This window comes from Myotis nattereri, assembly GCF_964212035.1.
Source record: "Myotis nattereri genome assembly, chromosome: 11".
NCBI classification, from domain to species: domain Eukaryota; kingdom Metazoa; phylum Chordata; class Mammalia; order Chiroptera; family Vespertilionidae; genus Myotis; species Myotis nattereri.
In genome coordinates, this window is record NC_138086.1 from 63,901,983 (window position 1) to 63,916,806 (window position 14,824).

General features: G+C 48.3%; 1 protein-coding gene across 1 annotated transcript in view; it reads left to right on the plus strand.

Annotated features, from left to right (window-relative positions):
* The window catches only part of CHN2 (chimerin 2), a 228,516-nt gene that overhangs the window by 157,281 nt on the left and 56,411 nt on the right, over nt 1–14,824 (plus strand). The window contains exons 4-6 of the mRNA XM_081102278.1: nt 2,736–2,767; nt 5,951–6,064; nt 7,819–8,104. Coding sequence (XP_080958404.1) covers nt 2,736–2,767; nt 5,951–6,064; nt 7,819–8,104 — 432 coding nt within the window. The remainder of the gene's footprint in view (nt 1–2,735; nt 2,768–5,950; nt 6,065–7,818; nt 8,105–14,824) is intronic.

Consider the following 14,824-nt stretch of genomic DNA (forward strand, 5'->3'; position numbering starts at 1 on the left):
TGGATATTGGTATTTTTGAGTGTTTTGTCTGGATCTAAGGGCACCTTAAAAAAAATGTGGATGCCTATGATTTTTCAAGGGTTGTTCAGTTTAAGCTCTTGTGTGGTTAAAAGCTCAGTGAAGTGTGGAGATGGAGACTGTTTCAATTCCTGTGAGCAAAAACTTTAGGAAAAGGAGAGGGTTATTGTTTGGTTTTGATCCTAGCCAGTATTTCTCTCTTTAAGTTAACAAGGACAGCTGTACAACAAAAGGAAAAGAGATCGAGTCCGACCAGGGATCAGATGGATGCCCACACCTCTGTCTTACCTTCTCTTCCCTTTTCTACCTTTCATCTCCCCCTATGAAGGGTTGCCAGACCTAGAAAAGAAGACATAAAAACAGGGTGCCTAAGTACATTTGAATTTCAAATAAAGGATATTTTAGTATACGTCTCCTGCAACATTGGGGACAAATTCCATGACCATATTCTAGGTGTAACCACCCACACACAATTCAATGCTCTTGTTCTATCTGCTCATGGTTTTCATATTCGGATTTGCCCCTCACTTAGATCCAACTGTCCTCTAGGCAGGGTCTTATTTGGTCTCCTTCAAAGCACCATAACTATTGGCTTCCCTACACGGGAGGAGGTGACAGAGGCTGCATTAGATTTCTTAGTATGTCTTCCTGCTGCACATGCAGAGCACCCCTGAGCTCCTCGGACCCTTCCTCTCACGCTTGGGAGGTCATCACTTCACGAACGATTGCAGGGCTTAGCACAGAGTTCTGAACACAGTAAGTTTTTATGATGGATTAATGAACTGAAAGCAATTTGTTGTCTGAAGAGTCAATTAAATTCAACATTGATTAGCTAGTTACCTGCATGCCAGCAGTTAGAGGTAGGCTCTCTCTCTACCATGCTGCCCATCAGGGAGGTTAGATGACTCTTCCCTTCTGGGGAGATAAGAGGATAGAGAAGAAAAATGGGTTGGAAGCTACCCCCAGATTTGCAAATGTGTGTTATGACTCAACCAAAGAGATGGAAATAAAATTGTCCTTCTACATAGGGAATCATTTTAATCCTTCTCTCTAAGAATGCAGAGATATCTTGCCCATTATGCCTCGTCTACCTCCACTGGCTTTTCTGGAACTAAATTTCTTCTATGCCATCTAGGTGTTATATTCAGATACCTACGGTATCATAACAGGAAGAAAGAACTTTGAAAACCAATAGAATGATATGAATGACAAAATGTTCAGCTCATATTGAGAAGCTCTCCGGCACGTAGCGTCATGGTATACATCCGATAACAAGGTGCCGTTTCGCACCCGGTGCTTCTGTTAATGACATGTTTTAGATCTCCCTCTCTAAGTGACACTGAGCAGGCTTCACACCGTGAAGACCGAGAGTTATGAATGCCCCCCTCTCATTCAGTGCTTTTCAAGTATAAAATGCACAGGTGAGTGAGCACCTACGTAGAAGTGTCCAGATGATTAGTTTTATGCCAGTCAAGCTTGTCCACGCAGGATTGTGAATGTGGCCCTCAGATTCCTTGCTCCCCTTTCCTGACCATTTCTCTCTAGCTCCCTTCCACCCCTTTGGGTCCCCTGCATCCTTTGAGGGGTGGAGGTAGGACAGTACCTTGAAATCCCACCTCTTTCCCTACCTATGAGCCCTGGCCAGGTGGCTCGGTTAGTTGGAACGTCTTCGGTGCATCAAAAGGTTACAAGTTTGATCGTTAGTCAGGATGCGTATGGGAGGCAACCAGTCAATGTTTGTCTTTCACACCAGTATTTCTCTCTTTCCCTTCTTGTCTCTCTAAAATCAATAAGAGGTGAGGATTAAAAATAATTCTTTAAAAACCTCCTTATTTGACTGTAGACAGAAATAACTATAAATAAAACAGCTGCAGGCTCATATTGTATGCCGTCATAACATCAATGGAAATTCATAACTTAATGTGGCCCCACTGTTTTCTAGTCCCTGGAGTTAGACTAGAAGAACAAAAGCTGATCATGAGAATTCCTGTCATTTCTCCCCAACTCCAACACCAGGAACATCGGAAAGCAAAGTTCTTGTGAAAGTAGACTAGTCTCTATGAGATAAAAATTCCCTGGGTTAATAACCCCAAGGCAGATGCTGTGATTGGAAAATCTTTTCTGAAAGGCTTGTGATGTTTGGTCGAGTCATAAATCTTGTCCTCTGCATCTATATCTCTGGTGTCAAGTAATTTTAGTCATTAATCATTTGTTGAAAAAATAAGAATGTTAGAATATTGACTTTGCATGGGAAGGGACCAAATGAAAGTTATTTTTTAACCCAGATGCGCGCTTCATCTTTATTGTAAATACATAATGAAACAAGTGGGTGAAGATTGAAATAAATGCTTATGTTTTATTCATGCTAAAAATATTCCTTGTATCCTTCAGGATGAAGCCTTGTAATATCTTTATAAATTCCCTAATATTAAAATAAGCACCACTTTGTTTCCTTTGAAATTCTTTTATTAGATGGTTAGGTTTGAGTGAAGAAGAAGCCTAAATGATTAGAGCAATATGATGATTCTAGAACTTTCCTACCCCAGACAGGGGAATGTGTTGGTTAACTCCACAGATTCATGGATCTCTAATTTTGGGAACAAAAACTGTAATAAAATTCCGACCAGGACTCCAGCTCCGTTTGTTTGAAAAGCATTTTTATCTATCTGATTTGAATTCATATGCATTATTAATATTTTTCTTCTTTTTTAATATAGGTGGAAAACAGACCAAAATATTACGGAAGAGAGTATGTATTATGCTATTCTTTGTTTTAATAATGTAGTAAGGAGTCAATTCATATGTCATTTAACTATAAATATTAAGAAGCTTCTAATATAAGGTCTTCATCAAATGTCCACTGTGCAGGGGTCTAATCAGAATGATAAATGTAATGGGACCCCTTTGTATTGCATTTTCTTTCTAAGACTCAGGTGCTTGCCTCCTGTTAATGTGGGAGGGGGAGTATCTCCTGCTACGTACACCCCTCTCCACAGAAGCAGCCAATGAGGCCCAGGCAAGTGTTTGAAACGTGAGGCAGCATTTTCCATAATCGAGACTTTGTGTTTTATTTCACTTTCTATCTCAATGTTATGTAAACATTTAGGGTGTCAAAGATCGTAAACTGTGGCTGAACTCCTATCTTTCATGCACCCCAGTAAATGCAATACTCAGGAATGTCACCCCCACGTCCCCGCAGTCTTATAAAACCAAAATGATCATTTCCCTTGACCTGGCTATATTAGCTAAGTTGCCTTAATACCCTCATTATTTCCTCCCATTTTCCTGTTCATTTTTAGTCTTGTTTTGCTTTACTCTCTCAGAAACCCACTGCAAAGCAAACAAACATCATTATTCAGTGGTTAAGTCTGAGGCCTCGAGAGTCGCTCCCAGGGCAGGCAGCACAGGCTGAGCAGGGCGGCTATCAACTCTCTTCTTCCCACGTCCAACTGGAGGAGGCCGTAAGGAGGCCGAGTCTCCTTCAAGTCCACCTCCCAAGCTCTCCCCACCAATCCTACACCTTCTTCCTCCATCCCCTTACCATCAGAGCTTCCTCTTCGTGATGAATGACCCTCTTAGTTGTCCCGGCCCCCAACCACTTGCTAATTGCCACGGCCTCATTTCTGCGCCTCCTCCCCGAGCTTGGGGATTCAGCGGCCCCTCCGGAGCACCTGCGGAACCCGGCCTCCGCTCTCATCCACCCCACGTCCCTCACGTCCCTCATGCCCAGCCTCGTTAGATGTGTGCATGCCTTTTCCCCCCTTCAATATGCTGATCTGGATCTTGCTCCCAGAAAGCACAGTTTATAAAACAAGAGAAAATGAAAACCTCTGTATACTTCTCCAATGCAACAGTGTCCGACATGAGTTCCAAAAGGACCTCCATTTATTTTGCAGTTTTTATCTTTTGCAGGAAAGTTTTGTTGAATAACCCTCTCATTCTCACCCCCCAACCCCCCAACCTTGTAAGCTCTGCAGTGAGAGGAGGCCCAGGGCACATTTCCTTGACCACATAAAAGGAACATGTATCAGAGGGAGATTCACTTCAGAACTTAAGGTTCTGCATTTTCCTTTCTTTTTTCAAAATGAAAGCTTTTCTGTTGTTGTTTTTGTCCCATTCCAAAAGTAACACATGCTCTATTCAAGAAACAGGTATGTTTTTTTTCTTAGAAGGAATCACACACGAAAACTGCTGACAATGGCACATTTAGGGAAAGAGAATATTTATGTACTATTTTATTTTTGTTAGTGGCTTTAACTTTTTTGAATTTTTTCACTGTGCATAGATATTATCTTTGTTCTTAAAATTTTTAATAAGTTGATACCTTCTAATTTGGGGAAGCTAGCAACTATGGGACTCTAGATGGTGTACAACACCCATCAGCTGACTGTGAACAAGACCATGTGGACTTCTTACCTCCTCCTTCCAGCCTCTGGCCTCACTTTCTTTTCACAAAGTGAGACATACACGTCATGGGTATTTTAAATTCCATGCATAAAGGGGAAGAGGAGCCACGGACGGGGTCCTCAGATTCACAGACCTGTGATTTTCTTTTGTGGAACAATGGAATTTAATTTGGTTTTGACACTGCATAGGCTGCTGGTCATCACTTAAACACATCAAGTCAAGGGCATTAAAACTTACTACTTTCAGGTTAGCTGCCTATTCGGTATATTCCTCCAGCCCTGAAAGAGACATGGGGCAGGGGCGTCAGGTCCCTGAGCCCTCTGTGTGTGCCTTGTCCTGCGCTGGTCACCCCTGCCCTGCCCTGCCCTACCCAGACCACGGTCGGTCACGTGGTCAGATTGTGTTCTGGACAGCCCAGCCTCCAGCCTCCAGCCTCCTGTGACACCCGCTTTTGTCCTTTCTGACTCAGTGTGGGAACCTTCCTGATGCCCAGGGTCCCTTCTGCCCTCTCCCTCTCCCACCCTCAGGGGCCCGGTATCAGGTCTCTTTGCTCAGGCTGTCTGTCTGTCCAGCCCTTGCTGGCTCCAGCTCATGCCACATAGGAGGCTTCCCCATGAGGTTGGCAGGGTCCAGTGGTCACACTCACAATCCAGGCCCCAAATCTCGCTGCTCAGCTCCAGGAGCCTGGAGAACTGATCCGCCAGTTGCAACCCCACGTGTGCTCTGCAGGGGCCACTGGGACCCTCGGAGCTCAGCTCTGCACAGACCCCTCCAGGTCTCTCGCTAGACCTGGCGACACTAGCCTCCTTTAGGGCAGGAGGGTGGCTCCATGTCACAGCACACTGAAAAGCAGTGCTCCAAGACCATGCACTGTCCCCCAACTTAATCTTTGCATTCCTGGGGGAAAACCCAAAACTTTCTTTCTAGCCGACTTCCCTCTCTCCCTGCTCTTTTCCAGGAAGGAACATTTTGCAAACATATCACTAAACTATTACTCCAAAAATTTAAATTTAGAGAAATAGAGAAATGTTTATTATAGCTGGCCATCCTTTCCAGAGAATGAGCCTCTAATATTACCAAATGTTAACACGCACACACGCGCACACATACAGCCTCCCCTGAAGTAAGCAGGTGGATAATCAATAGTGTTCATTTGCAATCAGGATATTACATAGTCTCTGTGTTGGAGCAGAGATCTAAGCTGGTAATTGCTCTCCTGTTACTCCCCCTGGTAAACAAAGGAGCCATAACCTGGCATTTGTTTCCATCTCAATGTTCTGCTTGTGAGCAAAAGCAACAGCAGGAAGCCAGGTGGACTGCGGGACCATTGTGTTTGGCCTCCTGAATGTGTATGATGGGTGTGGGTGCATGCTGAGGGGTGGCTGCTCAGCTTCCCTAGATGCACAGTAGTCACCCAACTGGGGGGCAGAGATCCCGGTGGCCCCGTCATCTTTGTAGCCATCTCTGCGTGGTCCATGCTTTGTGTGTGGTCTCTTCAGAGAGCCCTGGTCTCCTCTGCCCTCAGGTTCCACGGGATCATCTCGCGGGAGCAGGCTGACGAGCTTCTCGGAGGCGTGGAGGGCGCGTACATTCTCAGAGAGAGCCAGCGCCAGCCGGGATGCTACACGCTAGCTCTGCGGTGAGCGTGACCGTGCCCACTGTCACACTTGTCTTACGGGTGACTTCACCTTTCCCATGTTTAAATTGCTGTGAAATGTACATAGCATAACATTGACCGTTTTAATTCTTTTCATGCGTACAATTAGTGGCATTAAGGATATTTTCAATGTTGGGCAAGCATCTCCACTATCCATTTCGGGACTTTTTGATCATCCCGAGCAGAAACTCTGAACCTATTTAGCAATCACGTTGCACCCCCCCCCAACTTATGCTTTATTTTCCCTTGGTTTACAATGCACCCGCAGTGTGTCAGAGGCTCACACACTCCGGGCCCCGGGTGTTACCAGCAAGATGGACACCGAGGCTCTGGACCCACAGTAACGGGAGAATTGTCCGAAGGTCGGTGCTCCCATAGCCATCTGCCCGAAACGCTGAGCCAGCTGAGGGAGAAAGGCTTCAGCTCAGCGGGTCCCCAGCAGTCCTGGTCAAAAGCCTTCACCTCATGAGTGTGCGTGTGTGTGTATACACATGTGTGTGCACATGTGCGCACGTGTGTGTGCGCGTGTTCCTGAGCAGACTTGCAGTTTGTCCATGGCGTTGTCTTGGGAACCACACGGACCCAAAGAACTCCTGGTGGTCCTAATGATGCTCCATGCCAGCGAGCCCTTAGAGCCAAGCCCTCAAGAGCCTTTTCCCACAAAGTCACAGGCATGAAAGCCCTTGACATGCATTCGCCGCCCTCTCCTCAGCTAGATCCCTGTATGTCATGTCATTTGTCCTCATAGCAGGCCTCTGAAGTTGGAAAGCACCCAATTTCAGAATTGGATTATCTTTCAAAAAATTCATTCTGTAAACTCTGGAGTTGGGAAGACCTTCCCCATGGAAGGAAGGGTATCGATGGAGACACTTCCCGGCCAGCCCGCCATTGTTCCATGCTCCATCTTCTAGATCATTTGTCTATAGAAAGATCCCTCCCACATTGCAACCGGGGTGGCTAGTTGCATGTCGTGCGTGATGCCATTAGGAGGAAGCACTTCAAAGCTGCCCAGTGCTGGGTGTGCACAGTCCTTGCCTGTCTTCCCAGCGCCCCACAGCAGGAGCTGCAGGCCCTGTGCGAACCAGGCGGGAGCCATGAGATGTAAGACCAAGGCCAGGGGGACAGCCAGTCCGAAAGGGAGAGGATGCTCTAAGCGAGATCCCGGGGGCGCTGGCAGTGGTGCTGCAAGCAGGGAGCTCAGCACACAGCCCCTCGTTTTCTTAGCTGGACTGACTGGGAGGCATGCGGGGTGGTCAAAGCTGGAATAGGAGGGGACCGCGGGGCCAGGCGTGGAGCTTCCCTTGCAGAGGCAATTGGCAGTAAGGGGAGGGAGCATGGGGGGTGGCTACTTCCCATGAAGAACCTTTGTAAGTAAGATATATTTGTAGATCAGTGGCTACCCTCTGACTTTTACAAATGAGAATGGTAAGGGCCCCAGGGGCCTTAGCGGTCTCTAGGGTTAAATGACACCGTGTGTGAGCTGGGGTTCAATTTCCAGGCGTGTAGGCTCCAGCGGGTACCCCATCTCTTCAAGTCTCAGTGCTCTCAGGAGTGAAACGGGGATAACGCCTGTGCCTGTCTCAAGGGTCTCCGTGATAACCAATGGGGAAACCATGCCCAGTGCTCAGCCCGGTGCCTGGCAAATAGGACACGCTCAAAGAAAATGCTGGCTGCTGTTATCCGCCAGTCTTCCTTCTAACCCTGTCCCGATGCCTCCCTGGCCCCCCTCCTCGCAGGTTTGGAAACCAGACCTTAAACTACAGGCTCTTCTACGATGGAAAACACTTCGTGGGCGAGAAGAGGTTCGAGTCCATTCACGACTTGGTCACAGATGGTCTGATAACACTGTACATCGAGACAAAAGCCTCCGAGTACATTTCCAAAATGACCACAAACCCCATCTATGAGCACATCGGGTACGCCACGCTGCTCAGAGAGAAGGTATCCAGGCGGCTGAGCCGGTCGAAGAACGAGGCCCGGAAAGCGAGCGTCACGAGTGAAGAGCACCCCACGGTTGAAAAGGTAAGAGGCGCCTGTGGCGGAGACAGGGTCTGTGTCTTTATGCTGAAAAGCCGGGTGACTGGCCGACCGTATGTGTGGTTTGCTAAGATATCGGAGGAAACCCACCGCCACCCTAAGAGCTCTAGAATTTGAGTGCTTAAGGGGACCTTCGACATCTTCCAGTTCAACCCTCCCGTTTTACAGATGAGGAAACTGAGACCCAGAAGTGTTCAGAGATTTGCTCAAACTCAGACAGTCAGTCCCAGCACTCCCACAAATAATTATCTGTGGGTTTGTTTGGAATTTAAAAGGAAAAAAAACCCTTCATTAATGTTGCATGGTGACAAGTCACTTGCTTTTAATTGCATGAGAGGCGTTACGGGCTCCGTCTAGATTGCACCCAGCTGGCCAAACCCGTGCTGTGTGTGGCAGCTTCTCGGAGGACCGTGTGCACACGCGCTCCACGGGCCTGCCGGCTCGTAAAGGTGATCCTACCTCGGTGACAGACTGTACTGACACTGGTGAGCCTTCTGGGTGACGCTGGCTACCTCCCAGAGGCTTAGAAAGACAGACTGTCTCTTGCCCCAAAGAAAGAGGATAGAAACTCCCCCGGGTGAGCGGTCAAGCTGGATGTTCCTGCGGGAGGTGGCAGGGAGATGGGATTTTCCTCTCCGGTACCTTGCGGTGTGTGTGGGAACTTGTTGGATGCGCCCCTTTCAGAACCATCTGCTTTGCCCGGTCCCGTCTGTTTGCCACTGACAGAAAGTGACAGCCGGCCACGCCCAGCAGCCCCCACGGAGTCTGTGCCGGATGCAGCTTCTAAGGGGAGCCGGGACGGGGCACATATAAATAAGGGGGCAGACCCCGGCGCGGCTCCTTGTGGTGGTCGCTAATCCTTAATTAAACCAGAACGGAGCCCCCACCGGCCCCTTGTCCAGTGTCAGCCAAAGGCAAGGGACCCTCAGTTGGGCTGGTGGGCTTTGGCTTTGGCAGTGGGGATGCACCAGGAAGCACGGGAGGGGCCAGGGGCCGAGGGGGCAGCTCATCCTGTTGGCAGGCTGGGGGGTGATTTCAATTGATTTGCTAATTGAGTTTGAGCACCTTGAAGAGCCTTCCCAGAATCACATCCGTAGAGCAGCTGGCCGGGGGAGGGGGGGAGTAATTTGCCATGTTCTTTGGATCACGCCAGTGTCTCCAAAGCACCTGCTTATTTTGTGCTCTGTGTTTTTTCCTAAATAATTAACTTGGGAAATGGAGGGGTTTCTGATCGTTTACCTTTTAACGGAGTGCAGAGAGGACTTGAGTCCCAGCGTTCAGAGTCTGTGCCTGTCTGGGCGAGAGCCATTTCGTAGTCTGTTTGGGAAATCTGTTCCAAAGTCACTTAGAATAGAAAATCTGGACGCTGACCTTCCCGGCCGTGAAAAATCAGAGGATGGATTGTGAAATAAATCTCCGAAGCCATGTTGATATTTCCGAATCGGAGAGTAATGCCACCCAGAAAGCAATTGGTTACAACTGCAGGCTGTGCACTGGCACGTGTCCGGGAGAGAGATGAGTGGGAGCTCGCACTGCGGGGGAGAGTCCAGAGCTTGGGTATTGGGGTTGTTATTTCTCCATCCTTTTCTCCCCTGAGAAGGAAGTTCCATCAATAGACACCTATCTCTCTAGATGATGTTTCTATAAGGAAACTTGTGTGACAAAATACGCCCCTCACTCTATCAGGGGTGGGGAACCCTTCTTCTGCCAGGGGCCATTTGGATATTTATAACATCATTCAAGGGTCTTACAAAATTATCAGCTTAAAAATTAGCCTGCTGTATTTGGTCAAACATTTCATTAACTCACCCCTAATGCCTTGGCAGGGCCAGACCAAATGATTTCGCAGGCCTCACACGGCCCATGGACCAGATGTTCCCACCCCTAATATAGATCATCTTGTATGTATTTATTAAATTTAACATTTAGAGGACATTAATAATCAGGGTACTAATCCCTTTACATGAGCCACCAGGAAGCGGTAAGGAAATGCTGAAGAAAGACGTCCACACGCAGGGAAGGGTTTGGTGGACAGGTGTCAGTGTGTGGATTTGCTTGGACGCTAATGATGCAACGTGTGGCTTTCCAGGGGGCACTCCGAGCACTGAGCTGGTCACTCGCAGGGGGTTACTCATTGTATTGGTGGGTGTGTTAAGTAAGTTGGTACAGATACACCCATTTCTCTCTGATCTGTATTGACAAGTGGAATTATTAAAAGCCTCAGTCTTGCCAGCAGTTGTTTCCCTGAAGGGCAGGTCAGTGCACTGTTGCCATGGAGGCAGTGACTAGAAGAGAGGGGGCAGAAACTTGAATGGATTGACGAGGAAGTGCCTGGGGCCCTGGGTGCTTCCGTCGTGGCGCGTCTTGGAGGTTTTAATGAATGATGTGTGTACATTTTCTAATAGTTCTCCGGTTCAGACAGCCTCGCATTTCATTTTTCCGAGTTCTTAAATGTGGTTCGCCCATTTATTTTATTGATCATTTCCAAATAATCCAGAGAGACCAGATTCCCTGTACATCTGAGAATGTTAAGTGTTAATTGGCAGAAAGTTACCACCTGACCCCTTGGATTTGAGTGGTTTCCAGATTTCTCTCCTGTCAAGGTGGCTGGCAGTGAACTGGCCTTTACTAACTTAGATGAGGTAGAGAGATGGGGAGGGTGCAAATGAAGAAAAAGTGGTGGTAGTTAGCCAATAGCGATCTGTTTTCTCTCTGATCTTTTTGTAATTGATCTTAAAAATTGTTAGATCCTCCCTTCCCCCAACTGGTGGGCGGGGTATGATGTAACCTGCAGCCCAGAAATACCTGAGTGACTAACCAGGTACCTTATATGGACTATACATTGGACCACCAATCCACACCTGCCAAATACCCTAAGCCCTTGTCCTATATGGACAATGCAGTAAGCCACCAATCAGTGTGCGCCGAGTACACTAAGCCCCCCACCCCTTCCCATTCCGCCCCTCAAAAGGTGTGCCCACCCTGCATGTGCTGCTGTCCTCCCCATGCGAGACAGCCCGGCAGGTGCTTCTCCTCTAATAAAGCCTGTAGTCCTTGTTTTAGGCCTCCGTCTGATCTTTCAAAAACATTATGATGTATAAGGGCCACCATTTGGCATGTTTAATTAGAATTCCATTGCCCAGTGTAATTTCTTTCATGAAATGCATGTCAAAGTTCATTCCATTGATGGATTATATACTGACCAGCAAACATGGACTATAAGCAATCTAAGAATCGCAGGGTTTAACATTGGTTCAGACAAGCCAGGGTAGGAGGTGGACCATCAGGTGGCAAGGGGCACTAAAGAAGTGGCAGGCCCGACCTGTGTGGCTCAGTGGTTGAGCATCGACAGAGCAGATTGCCTCAGCCACCCTGAGAACAGTGCATCTCCAATGCACCGCGAAGCTGTGGCTGTGGCAGCATCTCCTGCAGCCTCCGCCCCGTGCAGTGCACCCCTCCCTGGGCTGAGGTCTGACTCGCCGTGGCATCCTGAGAAGCTGGAGCCCGGGGAGGAGGGTCTTGGAGACTGTTGTGTGCAGCCCCTTTGTTCTGCACAACAGGAAACTGAGGCACCCAGCTCATTTGTCTGCTGTATTTTAAAGGCATCTAGAGGTCACAGCAGCTTGGATAGGAAAATGATTTACAGTAACCTGCAGCTGAGACATCCTCTGAAAGTTTAGGTACTGGAGGAACACGAGTTATATCCAGGTCTCTCGTGTGCATGACTGAGATGTGGGAAGTGCATTCAGACAGCAATTAGAGGAGTAGGTGGCCCAGCAGTCAGGGCCCAGCAGGACATGGACACACATTCACTGGCATTTCCCAGAGAATTGGGTTAATAGGGATTTCCCCAGGGCTGGCAGGGGTGGAAGCAGTTAGCTCCCCAGTGCTGAAGGGACTGGGGGAAGATGCTGGGATTACTAGAGTCTGATGAGGGCTGGAATGGGGGCTCCCATACAGGTGGAGAGGCTCTCACAGGAAAAGGGCCCCTCAGTCAAGCAAGGTTCCAGCCCTGTAGCCACTGACCTGCACCCAAGAGGGAGGAGCAGGGGAGAAATAGTCTAACTCTTCCTTCCTTGCACCCTTTGACCTCCTGCCTGTACCTCCCACCCACAAAGGCCCTGGAAGCCAGAGGACAAAGGAGAGGAGCAGGGATGCAGTGGAAGCTGGACCGTGGGTAAAGCATGAACCGGGGCGGGGGAGCAAGGCAGAGAGTAACCGAGGCAGGAAGTGCTGAGCAGTTCTCCCGCTGTGTGTGTTAGCCTTGTTCAGATGTCAAGGTCACTGGGTTCAGAAGCCAAATTTGGCATGAATGCAAGGTGATGGTGAGGCAGCTCTTCCTGGAGGCTCCGCGGATGTGTCCTGCTGGAGGGGGTCTTGGTCCTGGGGGTGGAGAGGCTTTGGGACTTCACTCAGGGCAGTTGATTCAGACCTGGTGTTGCCCCTTGCCCTGCACCAAGCAGAGGTGCCACATTCCTTTGCCAAAGAAGAGCCGGCTTGTTCATGCAGAAAGCCTTGAGGAGCTGAAAAAGACCCCTGGCAGTACAGGGTCGGGAAAACCTGCAGACTTGCTCCTCGGGAGGCCCCTTGGAAGTACCATGTGACCGACATAACCGGCCTGCTTGCAGGCGTCAAGGATGAATGGCCATAAGCATAACTTTGCTAGTAAGTGTGACAGGTGCAGTAATGGCTCTACCCATCCATCTCCCGGCTCACGCACGGGTCATAAAATGGAATGGGATCGAATGCTGTAGGAATGGCTTTGAACTTAGATTACATTTGCTCATGAAACCAGCCTTACCGAGCAAGCGAGTGTTATCTTGCACCAGAATCCCCTGATGGTGTGGGATTTATCATGCAGCGAGAAAAATAGCTGCCTCGGTTAGGTCAGGGGTTCCCAGACTGGCTGCCGGCTAGACTCAGCCTGGGAGCTTTTAAGAAATACCCAGGTTTGCCCTTCCTGGTTGATTGAATCAGAGCCCCCGCTGCCCACCTTCAGGAGGTGCGATTTTTAAGGTTCCCCGGGTGATTGCAAAGTTCTCAGCCCCTGGTTCCAGGAAAGGTCGGACGGGGAAGCAAAGCTGTCGGACACTTGGGGGAGCATTTTCTTTTAAGGATGCCTGTTCCCCCTCCTTGCATGCTTTTGTTCTTTCTGTGAACCCTTATGTTCTAACTGAGGCCCTGGCGTTCTTTCCCTCCCGCTGCCGTCACCTAAGCCCTCCAAGAAAACCCTGTTGAGAGAGCGGACCTGGTGGGGCAGGTTTCCTGAGATGGGGTCAGCGGATGGCTTCTTCCTGGCTGCTTTTCCAAGACTGTTGGCTAAAACTGAAGCAATCAGGGGATACTGACTGTAGTAAGAGAGAGACTTTCGTGAAAGAACAAGGAAATGCTGGTGTCTCTTCGGGGCCAGCCGGTGGCTCTTCGTGACACCGTTTCCAGGGCTGTGATTCTCGCCCTTGGCCGCCCACTGGATCTACTGGGGAGTTTTCAAAAATGCAGATGCCTGGACTGCACCCCCTCCGCCCCCCACCCTTGCCGCTGAAAATCAGACTTAACGACTTGGGATAAGGCCTGGGCGTCTGGATTTTAGGTGCTCCAGGTGATTCTGATATGCACCTGATGCTGAGGACCCTCCTATAGAAGAGTAATTAAAAGTGAGTTGTCTTTGATCAGAAAGCTTCTCTTTGACCGGTCCCCCACTATCAGTGGAACAGAAAGGAGCGTTATCTTAATACATCCAGTGTGTGTCTGAATAAGATAGGCCAGATTTCCTTGTTCATTTCCCTCCAAAATCTCTCTGGAAATTGAGACGCAGTCCTTGCTGGTCTCTTCTATGCGAGTAGTGTCATCTAGTGGCAGGGAAGGGAGTTACATGCTGGCGACTCTCAAAGGACCACAGATGTGGGAGTAATGAGCAAGAACAAATTTCCAGCAATGAAGCCATTGAATCGTCCCCGCTTCCTCGGGTTTTATAGCGCCGAGCAGGCTGTGCCATGGCGATGGGGTGTCTCTTTGTGGTTTGAGTTTATTCTTTGCATAAGCAGGTGGGCAGTTCTGCCAGCCTGGCTGCTTGTACATAAATATGGTCCCACTGATCTGATTCACTGCAGTTCTGGGCCAGAGGTTCTCAGACCTTTTGGTCTCTGAGCCCCCTCGTGCTTGTAAGATGACTAAGACTCCACATAGCTTTTACATATACCGCTGCTGGTATTTAATGTAATAGAAAGTAAAATTGAGAAAAAAATTAAATATCTTTTTATTATTTAAAACATAACAGTATTAAATCCATCATGTGTTTATGTAAATAACATATTTTATGGAAAATGAGTCCATTTTCCAAAATGAAAAAAATTCCTGAGGATAGTGGCATTGTTTTATATGTCTGTAAATCTCTTTAGTGTCTCCCTTAATAGCCAACAGCTGGATTCGCACATCTGCTTCTGTATTCAGTCACTGCTAATATATTGCTTGGTTTGTAGTATAGGAAGATGCTCTGTCCTCACACAGGTGTGTCACTGGGAAAAGGAAGAATGTTTTTTATAGCCTTTTTAGGTCAATGTGGTTGTAATTCTTTTTCATCACAGAAGAAAACATAACAAATGGCACTTTCTTAAAGACCGGTTGCAATGTCAACCAGTAGGAGAGGCAATTAATAACAATAGTTTGACTTTGGGGCCTCTCTGGAAAGACATTGGGGTGCCCCAA